General features: G+C 45.5%; 1 protein-coding gene across 2 annotated transcripts in view; it reads right to left on the bottom strand.

Moving 5' to 3' along the window:
* Positions 1–248: 248 nt before the first annotated feature.
* The window catches only part of polr2c (RNA polymerase II subunit C), a 40,808-nt gene continuing 26,372 nt past the window's right edge, over positions 249–14,684 (bottom strand). For both annotated transcript variants that reach the window (XM_059992455.1, XM_059992456.1), the window contains 3 exons: positions 14,066–14,234; positions 12,658–12,732; positions 249–504 (listed from right to left, as the gene is read on the bottom strand). In XM_059992455.1, coding sequence (XP_059848438.1) covers positions 360–504; positions 12,658–12,732; positions 14,066–14,234 — 389 coding nt within the window. In that variant the 3' untranslated portion in view covers positions 249–359. The remainder of the gene's footprint in view (positions 505–12,657; positions 12,733–14,065; positions 14,235–14,684) is intronic.

Below are 14,684 nucleotides of genomic sequence, written 5' to 3'. Positions count from 1 at the left end.
TTTCCAGTCCTGTTGAAGGATCTCAGCCTGAAACATCACCTGTTCATTTCCCTCCATAAATGCTGCCTGACTTGCTGAGTTCATGCAGCATTTTTGTGTGTGATTGTGAATGGTCTGTAGGTTGTGACGTTCATCCCTGCACCATCAACTATAGATTCCTTCTGGTACTAAATTCCTCCAGCTGTGTCCCAGAGTCCCAACTCTGTCTGCTTGCCATCAAGAGATCCCAAAGTCACTTGAAAACAGCATTAGTAACAAAAGTTCAGTTTTATTGATGTTTGAAAATGAACAAAGTCCCGAGGGGAACGAGTCTGGATGTTGCTGCTTACGGCGGGGTTGTGGGGACTGTCCTAGGTTAGCTAATTGATGGTAAGTACATCACTCTGGATCTCATGGCTCAGCATCGTCTGCAGGTCACTCAGCTTCTTCTTCAGGCCGGAGAGGGCAGACAACACGATGGTTTCTGGTCGCAGTGCTCCAGAAGATTCCACATTGAAGAAAAATCTGACAGGAACAAAAACCCAAACAGTTGGCCCATCAATCACTGCAGTTACAAGCTGCTGCAAACACAAGGGTTCAGAACCCTCTTCACTGGTCCCCCATCCAATCACCACATTCCTGGCTCTCCACCACCCACCACTAAGTTGACTGAAAGTGGCTACACGTGGACAAGGTGGTAAGGTAAGCATGCCTTAAAGTGGACAATATATGGCATGCTTACCTTACATTGGGAGGAGTGTTAAACATAGGAGTAAAAAGTCCTGCTGCAGCTATATAAAACTTCAGTCAGACCGTACTTATTCCTGCAAGTATCTGCGTGCATGGGAGGGTGGAATTTAGGTTGACCTAACAGAGGGAAATCAGTAGTCGGGTCTCTGGCACTGAGTCTGTGACTCAGAAGGGAAGAGGGGGAAAAGAGACATACTGTGGTGGTAGAGCATTCATTGGTTAGGGGAATGGACAAGAGGTTCTGTGGGCAAGAACAAGATTCCTGGATGGTTTGTTGCCTCCCAAGGGCCAGGGTCTGGGATATTTCAGATCAAGTCCTCAACATTCTTAAGTGGGGAGGTGAACAGCCAGAGGCCATGGCCCATGTAGGATAAGTGATGAGTTCTACATAGGGAGTTCAGGGGGTTAGGTGTGAAGTTAAAGGGCAAGACCTCCATGACTGTGAACCCAGAACTAGGAAATTATACAATATGTGGCTAAGCAGTTGGTGTAGGGGGAAGGGCATAAGATTTTTGGATCATTGGGCTTACTTCCAGTGAAGGTGTGACCTGTAGAAGGGACAGTTTGCACCTGAACTGAAGGGGGACTAATATTCTAGTGGGAAGGTTTGTTAATGCATCACGGTGCGGTTTAAACTAGGATAGGAGCCAAAGTGCCAGAACAGTTGGTGGAGAGATTGTGGAGACAAATGTTGGTAAGACCTCAGACAAAGTCAGGAATCAAAAGGTTGAGCATGGTGTGACTAGTGTCCTGAGCTGCAGATATTTCAATGCAGGAAGTATCGTAGGAAAGGTGGATGAGCTCCTGGCATGAAACAACACCTGGAATCACAGCGTTGTAGCCATTAGTGAGACATGGTTTCAGGAGGGGCAGGCCTGGCAGCTCAATATTCTGGAGTTCTGTTGGTTTAGACTTGACAAAGCAGGAGGGTTTAAAGGATGAGGGGTGGTGTTGCTACTCAGGGAAAATGTCATCACAGTGCTCCATCAGGACTGAAGAACTCAACTAGTGACGTGTTATGGGTGGAACTGAGAAATAAGAAAGGCATTAATAGGACAAGGGTAAGACAAGCAGGTGTGTTTACTGATATTTCTAATCTCTCCCTCTCCCAGTGTAGAGTGCCCTCCTGCTTCAAATTATCCATCATTGTCTCTGTACCAAAAAAGACCAAGGTAACATGCCTCAACAACTGGCGTCCTGTCGCACTCACCTCAATAATAAGCAAATGCTTTGAGAGCCTGGTCAAAGATTATATCTGTAGCTTGCTACCACCAAACTGGACCCCCTATAATTCACCTACTGACACAACCAATCAACAGATGATGCAATAGCCACTGCTCTACACACCATCCTTACACATCTGGAGGAGGATACTTATGTGAGAATGCTGTTCTTGGACTACAGTTCAGCATTCAACACCAACCTTCCATCCAGGCTCGACAAGAAGCTCAGAGATGTTGGCCTTGACCCTGCCTTGTGCAGCTGAATCCTGGACTTACTGTCAGATTGCCAGCAGGTTGTAAGAGCGTGCTCCCCCACCTCCAACCCTCTGACTCTCAATACAGGAGCCCCTCAGGGCTGTGTACTGTCCCCTCCTTTACTCCCTGTATACACGACCATACACAGCTCCGATATGCTAATTAAATTTGCCGATGACACTACATTGATTGGCCTTATCTCAAACAATAACGGGTGGCCTACAGGGAAGAAGTCATCTGTCTGACACAGTGGTGTCAAGAAAACAACCTCTCCCTCAATGTCGCAAAAACAAAGGAGCTGGTTGTGGATTACCAGAGGAATGGAGACGGGCTAACCCCTATTGACATCAATGGATCTGGGGTTGAGAGGGTAAACAGCTTCAAGTTCCTCGCCATCCACATCACCAAGGACCTCACATGGTCTGTACACACCAGCTATGTGGTGAAGAAGGCACAACAGTGCCTCGCTCACCTCAGATCATTCAGGAATTTTGGTATGGGCCCCCCCAAATCCCAAGAACTTTCTATAGGGGCACAATTCACAGCATCCTGACTGGCTGCATCACTGCCTGGTATGGCAACTGTACCTCCCTCAATTGCAGGGCTCCGCAGAGAGTGGTGCAGACAGCTCAGCACATCTGTAGTTGTGAACTTCCCATGATTCAGGACATTTACAAAGACAGGTGTGTAAAAAGGGCCTGTAGAAACATTGGGGACCCAAGTCATCCCAACCACAATCTATTCCAGTTGCTACCATCCAGGAAACAGTACCATAGCATAAAAGCCAGGACCAACAGGCCCCGGGTCAGCTTCTTCCACTAGGCCATCAGACTGAAGAACTCACGCTGATTTGAGTGTACTCTATATTACATTGACTGTTCGATTTATTATAAATTACTATGGTTGCACGTTTAGATGGAGATGTAACATAAAGATTTTTACTCCTCATGTATGTGAAGGATGTAAGAAAGTCAATTCAATATTACAGAACACCCAACTGTTGTAAAGATTTAGAGAAACAATTCTGTAAAGAGATCACATACTGCACCAAGAAACATAATGTTGTTATAGTTGATTTTAACTTTTCACATATTGACTGGGAATCCCACACTGTAACAGGACCAGATGGGATAGAGTTTGCTAAATGAGTTCAAGAAAGTATTCTTCAAGACTATGTAGAAGTCCCAACAACAGGGATTGCGATACTGGATCTGCTATAAGGGAATGAGACATAGAAATATAGAAAACATAGAAAATAGGTGCAGGAGTAGGCCATTCGTCCCTTCGAGCCTGCTCTGCCATTCAGTATGATCATGGCTGATCATCCAACTCAGAACCCTGTACCTGCTTTTTCCCATACCCCCTGATCCCTTTAGCCACAAGGGCCATATCCAACTCCCTCTTAAATATAGCCAATGAACTGGCCTCAACTGTTTCCTGTGGCAGAGAATTCCACAGATTCACCACTCTCTGTGTGAGGAAATTTTTCCTCATCTCAGTCCTAAAAGGCTTCCCCTTTATCCTTAAACTGTGACCCCTCATTCTGGACTCCCCCAACATCGGAAACAACCTTCCTGCATCTAGCCTGTCCAATCCCTTCAGAATTTTATACATTTCAATAAGTTCCCCCCTCAATCTTCCAAATTCCAGCGAGTATAAGCCTAGTCGATCCAGTCTTTCTTCATATGAAAGTCCTGCCATCCCAGGAATCAATCTGGTGAACCTTCTTTGTACTCCCTCTATGGCAATAATGTCTTTCCTCAGATAAGGGGACCAAAACTGCACATTATACTCTAGGTGTGGTCTCACCAAGGCCTTGTACAACTACAGTAGAACTTCCCTGCTCCTGTACTCAAATCCTCTTGCTATGAATGCCAACATACCATTTGCCTGTACCTGCATGCCCACTTTCAATGACTGGTGTACAATGACACCCAAGTCTCGTTGCAACTCCCCTTTTCCTAATTGGCCACCATTCAGATAATAATCTGTTCTCCTGTTCTTGAAACCAAAGTGGATAACCTCACATTTATCCACATTAAATTGCATCTGCCATGAATTTGCCCACTCACCTAACCTATCCAAGAGAGAGGGCATGTGACAGAAGTTTGTGTACAGGAACACTTTGTATCCAATGAGCACAATGCTGTTAGTTTCAACGTAAGTATGGAAAGAGATAGGGCTAGTCCGCGGGTTGAGATTCTAAATTGGGGAAAGGTCATTTTGATGTTATCAGAAATGACCTGGCAAGTGTGGATTGGGAGAGACTGGCAAAGGTGTACTTGGAAAGTGGGAGGACTTCAAATTTTGAGAGTATGTGCCTGTCAGAATAAAAGGTAAAGGTAACAAGTGTAGGGAACCTTGGTTTTCAAGTTACATTGGGGCTAAGAGGAAAAATGTGGTGTATAGTAGGTATATGCAAATAGGAACAAATAATTACAAGTAATACAAGAGAACACTTTAAGAAAGAAATCAGGAAGGCTAAAAGAAGGCATGAAGTTGATCTAGCAGACAAGGTGAAGGAGAATCCAAAGGAATTCTACAGATATGTTAAGAGCAAAAAGATTGCTAGGGACAAAATTGGTCTACTGGAAGACCAGAATGATAACCTAGGTGGGGAACCAAAACAGATAGGGAGATCTTAAATGCATTCTTTGCATCTGTATTTACATGGACGATGGATACAGAGTGTATACAGAGTCTATAAACCTGAAGCAAATCAGGGTGGATAAAACCCCAGGCCCGGACAAGGTGTAGGACATTGGACCCTATGGGAGGCAAGTGCAGCAATTGCCATGGCCCTAGCAGAGATAATTAAAACATCCTTAGCAACAGAAAAGGTATCAGAGGATTACAGGATAGCCAATGTTGTTCCACTGTTTATAAAAGGCTCCACACAGAAACCGGAAATTATAGGCTGGTGAGTCTGACAGCAGTTGTGGGAAAGTTATTGGAAGATATTTTAAGGGACCGGATATACAGGTACTTGGATAGACATGGAACAATAAAGGATAGTCAAAATAGGTTTGTGCATGGTACGTTATGCCTAATAAATCTTATGAGTTTCTCGAGGAAGTTACCAGGAAAGTGGATGAAGGCAAAGTAATGGATGTTGGACTTTAGTAAGGTATTTGACAAGGTCTTCCATGGGAGGATGGTCAAGAAGGTTCATTTGTTTGATATTCAACTGGAGTGCTGGGCAGCAGCTGAGGAGCTGAGGTGAGTGCTCAGAAGCAGCTGAGGAGCTGAGGTAAGTGTGCTTTAAAAGGAGCATGGAGCGGGGACCATTGCACAGGAAGAGGAGCGAGGGGCTCAGGGGAGTGCTCAGAAGCAGCTGAGCTGAGGTGAGTGTGTTTTAAAAGGAGTGTGGAGGGCAACTGAAGGGTTAAACAGAGTTTTGATTAGTTGATTAGAGGGAGTGAGTACTTCAGATAATTGGCAGGGACAAATAAAAGGAGGAGTAACTGAAGAGGAATGACCAGTATGTGAGTGGCTCAGGGTAGGAGTGGAGCATTGAGGCTTTGGCAAGCAGAGGCTGAGGACAAGCTTGCTCCCAGTGAGATAAGGCTGGGTAAGTTCCTTTAACTAATTTAATTAAATTTGGAGTAGGTAATGGAGGCCCCAGCTGCAGCTCCAGGCAAATCGAAGTTAGGGAACTGGAGCTGGATGAACTTTGGATCATTTGTGAGGCAGAGGTAGAAATAGCCAGGAGTTTCTGGGAGACTGGACCCTCAGCTCAGAAGGGAAGGAGGGAAAAGAGGAGAGCAGTAGTGATAGGGGATTTGATCGTTAAGGGGACAGATAAGAGGTTCTATGGGAAAGACTGAAAATCTCAGATGATCTGTTGCCTCCCTGGTTCCAGGGTCTGTGATATCCCGGATTGAGTTCTTGGTACTCTCAGAAGGGAGGGTGAGCAGCCAGACGTTATCCATGTAGGAACCAACGATGTGGATAGGAAGGAGGAGTAGGTTCTGTAAAGGGAGCTGGGAGGAAAGTTGAAGGACAGGACCTCCAGGGTTACAATCTCAGAATTGCTACCCGTGCCATGTGCTAGTGAGGCTAGAAATAGGAAGATAATGCAACTAAATACATTGCTAAGGAGATGCTGCAGGATGGAGGGCTTCATGTTTCTGGACAATTGGACCTCGTTCCAGGGAAGGTGGGACCTGTTCTGATGAGACAGTTTGCACCTGAACTGGAGGAGAACCAACATCCTTGCGGGTAGGTTTGCTACAGCTGCTCTGGGGGGGGGGGGGGGGGGTTTAAACTAGATTTGCAGTGGCAGGGTGACCAGAGTGTTAGAACAGATAGGAGGATAAAGGTCATGTGGGGACTGCATGTAGACAGGAATCAAAAGTTTGTTCGTGATAGAAATGTTCTCAAGTGCATCTATTTCAATGCAAGGAGTATTGTAGGTAAGGCAAATGAGCTTAGGGTGTGGATTAGCATGTGAGATTATGACATTATTGCTATTAGTGAGACTTGGTTGCAGGAGGGGCAGGACTGACAGCTTAATGTTCCAGGGTTCTGTTGCTTCAGTTGTGATAGAGGGGGAGGGATGAAAGAGGGAGGAGTGGCATTACTTGGCAGGGAAAATATCACAGCTGTGCATAGGCAGGACAGCCTGGAGGGCTTGTCTACAAAGGCCATATGGGTGGAACTGAGGAACGGGAAAGGTGTAACCACACTAATAGGGTTGTATTATAGACCACCCAATAGTCAGAGAATTGGAGGAGCAAATCTGTAGAGAGAGAGCAGACCAATGTAAGAAACAGAAAGTTGCAATTGTAGGAGATTTTAACTTTCCACATATTGACTGGGACTCCCACACTGTGAAAGGGCTAGATGGCTTGGAGTCTGTCAAATGTGTTCAGGAAAGTTTTCTAAATCAATATATAGAGGCACTTAGAAGAGAGGATGTAATACTTGATCTCCTGTTAGGGAACCAGACAGGTCAGGTGACAGAAGTATGTGTAGGTGAACAATTTGGGTCCAGTGATCATAATGTCACTAGTTTCAAGTTAATAATGGACAAGTCTGGTCTGCAAGTTGAGGTTCTAAATTGGAGAAGGGGCCAATTTTGTGGAAATGAGAAAGGATCTAGGAAGAGTGGATTGGGATAAGTTGTTTTCTGGCAAGGATGTGTTCAGCAGGTGGAAGGCCTTCAAAGGTGAAATTTTGAGAGTGCAGAGTTTACATGTTCTTGCCAGGATTAAAGGCAAAGTCAACAGGCATAGGGAATCTTTGTTTTTAAAGGATATTGGCAATCTGGTTAAGAAAAAGGGAGAGGTGTATAGCAGGTATAGGCACAAGGAACAAATGAGGTACTTGAAGAGTATAGAGAATGTGAGAAAATACTAAAGAAGGAAATCAGGATGGCAAAAAGAAGACATGAGGTTGGTTTGGCAGATAATGTGAAGGTAAACCTGAAGGCCTTCTACAAGTAGGGCTTCTTCTTTGGCAGCTGAACGGGGCACAACTGCACAAGCGCGTGAAAGTCGGCCCGTGAGGCAGCGGGAGAGTTAAAATGCAAGCAGATTAATGGAGTGGGTGACATAGTAGCGGGTGACGGAGTAGAGGGAGACAGTAGGAAGGCTTTGGCGAGCAGAAGACGAGCTTCACTCCAAGTGAGGTAAGGCTGGGTAAGCTCCTTTAATTAATCTAATTAACTTAGAATTAGGTAATGGAGGCAGCAGTTGAGTGCTCCATTTGCAGTATGTGGAAAGTCAGGGTGAGCACAATTGTTCCTGATGACTACATCTGGAAAAGGTGCATCCAGCTGCAGCTCCTGACAAACTGAGTTAGGGACCTGGTGTTGGATGAACTTTGCCTCATTCGTGAGGCAGAAGTAGCCAGGAGTTTCAGGGAGATAGTCACCCCTAAAACTCAGGAGGCAGGTAACTGGATGCCTGTCAGGAGAGGGTAGGGGAATAGCCAGGAAGAGCAGAGCACCCCTGTGGCCGTTCCCATCAACAATAAGTATACTGTTTTGGATACTGTTGGTGGGGATGACCTACCAGGGACAAGTTACAGTGGTCTGTCTCTGGCACTGAGACGACCCTCTACTCAGAAGGGAAGGAGGGAAAAGAGGAGAGCAGTAGTGACAGGGGATTCAATAGTTAGCGGAACAGATAAGAGGTTCTGTGGAACCTCTGTTGCCTCCCTGGTGCCAGGGTCCGTGATATCTCTGATTGAGTTCTCAGTATTCTCAAGAGGGAGGGTGAACGGCCGGATGTCGTGATCCATGTAGGGACCAATGACGTGGCTACCAGTGCCACGTGCAGGCGGGTTTAGAAATAGTAAGATAGCGCAGATCAACACGTGGCTGAAGACATGGTGCAGGAGGGAGGGCTTCGGATTTATAGATAATTGGGCAGTTTTCCAGAGAAGGTGGGACCTGTTCCGGCGGGATGGTTTACATTTGAACTGGAGGGGGACAAATATTCTTGCAGTTAGGTTTGCTAGCGAGGCTCCTGTGGATTTAAACTAGATACGGGGGGGGGGAGGGGAAAAAGTGTGCAGGAACAGATGTAGGGGAGAAGGAAGAAAAAGATAGTAAAGTTGTTTGCACCGTTAGAGATAAACAGAGGAAGGAGGTGGAGAATTACTTAAATGGATTTATTTTAATGCTAGGAGCATTGTAAAAAAGGTGGATGAGCTTAGAGCATGGACTGATACCTGGAAATATGATGTTGTAGCTATTAGTGAAACATGGTTGCAGGAGGGGTGTGATTGGCAACTAAATATTCCTGGATTTTGTTGCTTCAGGTGTGATAGAACTGGATGGGGACAAGAGGGGGAGGTGTTGCATTGTCAGAGAAAATATTACAACAGTGCTCTGGCAGGATAGATTAGTGGGCTCATCTAGGGAGACTATTTAGGTGGAACTGAGGAATGGGAAAGGTGTATTAACACTTATAGGGGTGTATTATAGACCACCTAATGGGGAGCGAGAATTGGAGGAGCAAATTTGTGAGGAGATAGCAGATATTTGTAGTAAGCACAAGGTTGTGATTGTGGGAGATTTTAAGTTTCCACACATAGACTGGGAAGCCCATACTGTAAAAGGGCTGGAGTTTGTAAAATGGGTGCAGGGTAGTTTTTTGCAGCAATACATAGAGGTACCAACTAGAGAAGGGGCAGTGTTGGATCTTCTGTTAGGGAATGAGATAGGTCAGGTGATGGAGGTATGTTTTGGGAGCACTTTGGGTCCAGTGATCACAATACCATTAGTTTCAATATAATTATGGAGAAGGATAGGTCCGGACCCAGGGTTGAGATTTCTGATTGGAGAAAGGCCAACTTTGAGGACATGTGAAAGGATTTAGAAGGAGTGGATGGGACAATTTGTTTTATGGGAAGGATGTAATAGAGAAATGGAGGTAATTTAAAGGTGAAATTTTGAGGGTACAGAATCTTTATGTTCCTACAAAATGCTGGTGGAACACAGCAGGCCAAGCAACATCTATAGGGAGAAGCACTGTCGACGTTTCAGGCCGAGACTCTTTGTTAGGACTAACTGAAAGGAAGATAGTAAGAGATTTGAGAGGGGGAGGGGGAAATCCGAAATGATAGGAGAAGACCAGAGGAGGTGGGATGAAGCTAAAAGCAGGAAAGGTGATTGGCAAAAGTGATACAGAGCTGGAAAAGGGAAAGGATCATGGGACGGGAGGCCTAGGGAGAAAGAAAGGGGGAGGGGAGCACCAGATGGAGATGGAGCACAGGTAGAGAGAGGGGGGTAAAAAAACAAACAACTAAATATGTCAGGGATGGGGTAAGAAGGGGAGGAGGGGCATTAATGGAAGTTAGAGAAGTCAATGTTCATGCCACCAGGTTGGAGGCTACCCAGTCGGTATTGCTTGGGACCACTTGAGCTGGGTTCAGGATAGGTTTGTCCCACTGAGACAAGGGAAAAAGGTAGGAAAAGGGAACCACTGATGAAACACGTGTGGCAACTCTTCAAGGTGAAGAAGGAAGCATTTGTTAGTTATAAGAAGCAGGAGGGGCTCATGAGAAATGTAGGGTAGCCAGGAAGGAGCTTAAGAAGAACCCCAAGGCGTTCTATGCGTATGTGAAGAACAGAAGGATGACAAGAATGAAGGTGGGGCCGCTAAAGGATAAAGAAGGCAACATGTGCCTGGAGACGGAAAAGGCTGGGGAGGTCCTAAATGAATACTTTAGTTCAGTATTCACAAGTGAAAAGTACCTTGATCAGGGTAGGGTTGTAATAGAACAGGCCTGTGTGCTAGACAATGTGGAGTTTAAGGAAGAAGTAGTGTTGAATCTTCTTTAAAAACATCAAGATTGATAAGTCTCCAGGGCTGGATGTGATATACCCCGTTGCTGTGGGAAGTGAGAGAAAAGATCACTGGCACAGTAGGTTAATGGTTGGTTACTTAAGAGTGTGGATGAACAGAGGGACCATAGAACCATAGAACATTACAGCCTTTTGGCCCTTCTTGACTGTGGCAAACCATTTTTCTGCCTAGTCCCACTGACCTGCACCTGGGCCATATCCCTCCATATACCTCTCATCCACGTCCCTGTCCAAGTTTTTCTTAAATGTCAAAAGTGAGCCCGCATTCACTTCATCTGGCAGCTCATTCCACACTCCCACCACTCTCTGTGTGAGGAAACCCCTCTAATGTTCCCTTTAAACTTCCCCCTTCACCCTTAACCCATGACCTCTGGTTTTTTCTCCCCCCCCCCCCCCCCCCGGCCTCAGTGGAAAAAGCCTGCTTGCGTTTGCTCTATCTATACCCATCATAAGTTTATACAGCTCTATCTCCTACCTCATTCTCCTACGCTCCAGGGAATAGTCTTTACCTATTCAACCTTTCTCTGTAACTCAGTTTCTCAAGTCCTGGCAACATCCTTGTAAACCTTCTCTGCACTCTTTCAACCTTATTAATATCCTCCCTGTAATTAGGTGACCTTGGGGTTCAAATCCATACATTCCTCAAGTCGCTTCACAGGTTGATAGGATAGTCGAAGGCCTATGGGATGCTAGGCTTCATTAATAGAGGGATTTACTTCAAGAGTAGAGAGGTCATGTTGCAATTCTACAAATCTTTGGTGAGACCACACAGAGTATTGTTCAGTTCTGGTCACCTCATTATAGGATGTGGAAGCTATGGAGAGGGTGCAGAGATATACCAGGATGTTGCCTGGATTGGAGAACAAGTCTTGTGAGGCAAGGTTAGCAGAGCTGGGACTTTTCTCTTTGGAGCATAGAAGAATGAGAGGGGACTTGACAGAGGACTACATGATTATGAGAGGCATAGATAGGGTCGATAACCAGTACTTGTTTATAGCAAACACCAGAGGGCATATGTACAAAGTTAAGGGAGGGAAGTTTAGGGGAGACATCAGGGGTAAGTTTTCTTTTACACAGAGGGTTGTGGGTGCCTGGAATGACTTGCCAAGGATGGTAGTGGAGGCTAAAACATTAGGGATATTTAAGAGCCTCTTGGACAGGCACATGGATGAAAGAAAAATAGAGGGTTACAGGGTAGTGTGGGTTTAATACTACTTTTTAAGGAATATATGGGTCGGCACAACATTGGCGGCTGAAGGGCCTGTACTGTGCTGTAGTATTCTAGTGACCAATGCTTTATAAAACCTCAGCATTACATCCTTGCTTTTATATTCTAGCCCTCTCAAAATGAATGCTAACATTGCATTTGCTTTCCTTCCTCAACCTGCAAGTTAAGCATTAGGGAATCCTGCACAAGGCTTCTCTAGTCCCTTTGCACCTCTGATTACTGAAATTTCTCCATACCTTTACTCCTTCTATCAAAGTGCATGACCATACAATTCCTTAGACTGTATTCCATCTGCCACGTTTTTGCTCATTCCCCTAATCTTTCAGCAGACTCCCTGCTTCTTCAGCACTAACTGCTGCTCCACCTCATTGTATCATCTGCTAACTACAAAGCCATCAAATCCATTGACCAAATCAATGACAATGTGAAAAGAAGCAGTCCCAATACTGATCTCTGCAGAATACCACTAGTCACCAGCAGCCAACCATAACAGGCCTTTATTTTCCATCTTTGCCCCCGCCAGGCATCCAATTTTCTACTCACGCTAGTATCTTTTTTTTATACCATGGACTTTTATTAAGTTAAGCAGCCTCATGTGCAGCACCTTGTCAAAAGGTCCTCTGAAAATCCAAGTAAACAATATCCACTGACCCTCTTCTGACTATCCTGCCTTTGTGCAATAGCACTATTAAGAGTATTCCTTGAACAGTCCCTTCACATCCGAGAGAACACCTCACACTTGCTGAAATTCATGGCCATTTGCTCTTGCCCCAGCCATAACTGCAAATGATCTATATTCCACTATCTGCTACACTGCCCAATGATTACTAATGCACACATTTTCACGTTCACCCAGCAGAGGTCCTGCCATGCTGAGGTGTGTGTGGGATAGACGAAGTGCTCACCTTTCTGGTTTACCATTGGGGTCGTACGGTGCCTGAATCTCTTCGTCATCCAGCTCTGAGTACTCACTCTTCGGCCTGCAAGTTCCACCAAAACATTGAGAAATTAGCTCACCCCTACCTCTGCTCCCTCCCTCTTCCATCACCACCCACCCACCCTCTGCTCATCCCTGGGGATGTTGGGGAGGGGGTCAGTGGGACAACCTCTTTCAACCAGGGTCATGATGTTGGAGTAAGATTTAAATTTATTTTTCTTTGTAGTTTTAGCTTTTATACTCTTGCTTATGTTTTATTTTTTAGTAACTCAGTATTTCTGTACAGGCAGTCCCTGGGTTACGAACAAGTTCTGTTCCTGAGTCAGTCTTTAAGTCAGATTTGTACGTAAGTCGGAACAGGGAAATCTGGTATTATTTAATGTCAGTTAGTCAAATGTTTATCTTAGTATATAGTATATATTTTACCTTTCTATGCATATAAAATTTAAGAAACATGTATTTCAATAATTAAACCACTGCTTGGCTTAGTAATCCTTTACCTGTATCCTTTAAAGTTGTTCCGATTGTTGACCGACTTTAGCCTAAAGCTTTGCCAATGACCGATGGCATTTCACCGCTTTCCAATTTCTTTATTTCCACTTTAATTTCCATCGTGTTGTTTTCCGTCAACAGAACAGAAAACAGCGCATTTCATGTTCTATTGCTGAGCAGCAGTGAACTGTCTGATTGGCCTATCAGAGTTCTCTTTAGGAACTAGTTGACTTGATCAGCATTTCTGATCTGGCTACTGTTCACGATCGCACTAAAAATACAGCAGCAGCCACAGGTGGCGGGTCTTGTGCAGCTCCGGGTCCAAAGTCCACCCACGCTGAGACAGGTTAAATGGGACAAATGGGGGCGGTGCTGACTGGAAAAGGCGGGGGGGGGGGGCATTCAGGGTGAATCTTGCTAAGAAATATTTAAGCCAAATACAAAGTTACACACTCAACAGTGTTAATGGCAATGACTTAGAATGGCAGATGGCACCGTGATCCAACTTAAGATGGCGGACAGCGTTCTCCTCCCTCCATTCGTAAATACGAGTTGTCCGTAAGTGGGATGTTAGTAACTCAGGCACTGCCTGTAGTCTCTTTATCAGTAAGATTGAGGCATTACAGCAGTATAATGCAGACAGGACTTTTCCAGTGGCCATCTCCACCGAAAAGACTGCTTATCCATGGCCAGCTTAGACCAGTTTGCAGTATAAATGGAGAGCATCTGATGAACATCTAATAAAATGACACCTCATTCTTGACTTCTAAAGAACCTTCTGGACAACATTATCTCCAGATCTAATGGGAAATTCCCACTCAACCACATCATCCATTGCCATCCTGGGGTCCCGACCCCCTCCCTCACACCCAGATGAGACCTACCACTCCTCAGGCTTGGGGTAGACAGTGTGTCGCAGGGCATTGTCAGGGTCGTACTCAAAGGACACCCCAGCCGTTGGGTTCCACTTGGCATGCTCTTTTCCAAAGCCTTTCTTGGCATAAGCACGGAGACGGAGTTCCTGGCCTTTCCGTAGCTTCACAATCAGGATGTCTGTGGAATGCAGGATTAACATCCATCCACAATACTTGCTCAACCCTGACCCTCCCAACACCTTCCACTCTGAAACACTCCCCTCCACACACCCTCCAGTCTGTACTCCACTCCTTCTCCTTCACAACTCCACCACTTGCAACACCCTCCACTCTGCAGCATCCCCAGCTCTGTCCACCCTCTTTACAACTTCAACCATCTTCCAACAACCCCCTCAACTCTGCCCCTTTCCCTTCCACAACTCTACCTCTCCTGCAACTCTCCACTCTGAAGCACCCCCTTAACTCTGACCTCCCTGAGCTCTATTCCTTGAACCAACTTCAACCATCCTCCAAAACCTCATCTCCAGAACTCCAGCCTTACACCCAATGCCCTCCTCTTTATCTCTAACCCTTCCCTCCACCCTGTATTTTGAACCTCATTTCTCTTCCTGCCGCTCCACAAACCCTG

Source organism: Hypanus sabinus, chromosome 17 (assembly GCF_030144855.1).
Source record: "Hypanus sabinus isolate sHypSab1 chromosome 17, sHypSab1.hap1, whole genome shotgun sequence".
Taxonomy (NCBI): domain Eukaryota; kingdom Metazoa; phylum Chordata; class Chondrichthyes; order Myliobatiformes; family Dasyatidae; genus Hypanus; species Hypanus sabinus.
Note: the sequence above shows the minus strand (reverse complement) of the source record. Positions and strands in the feature narration are given on the sequence as shown.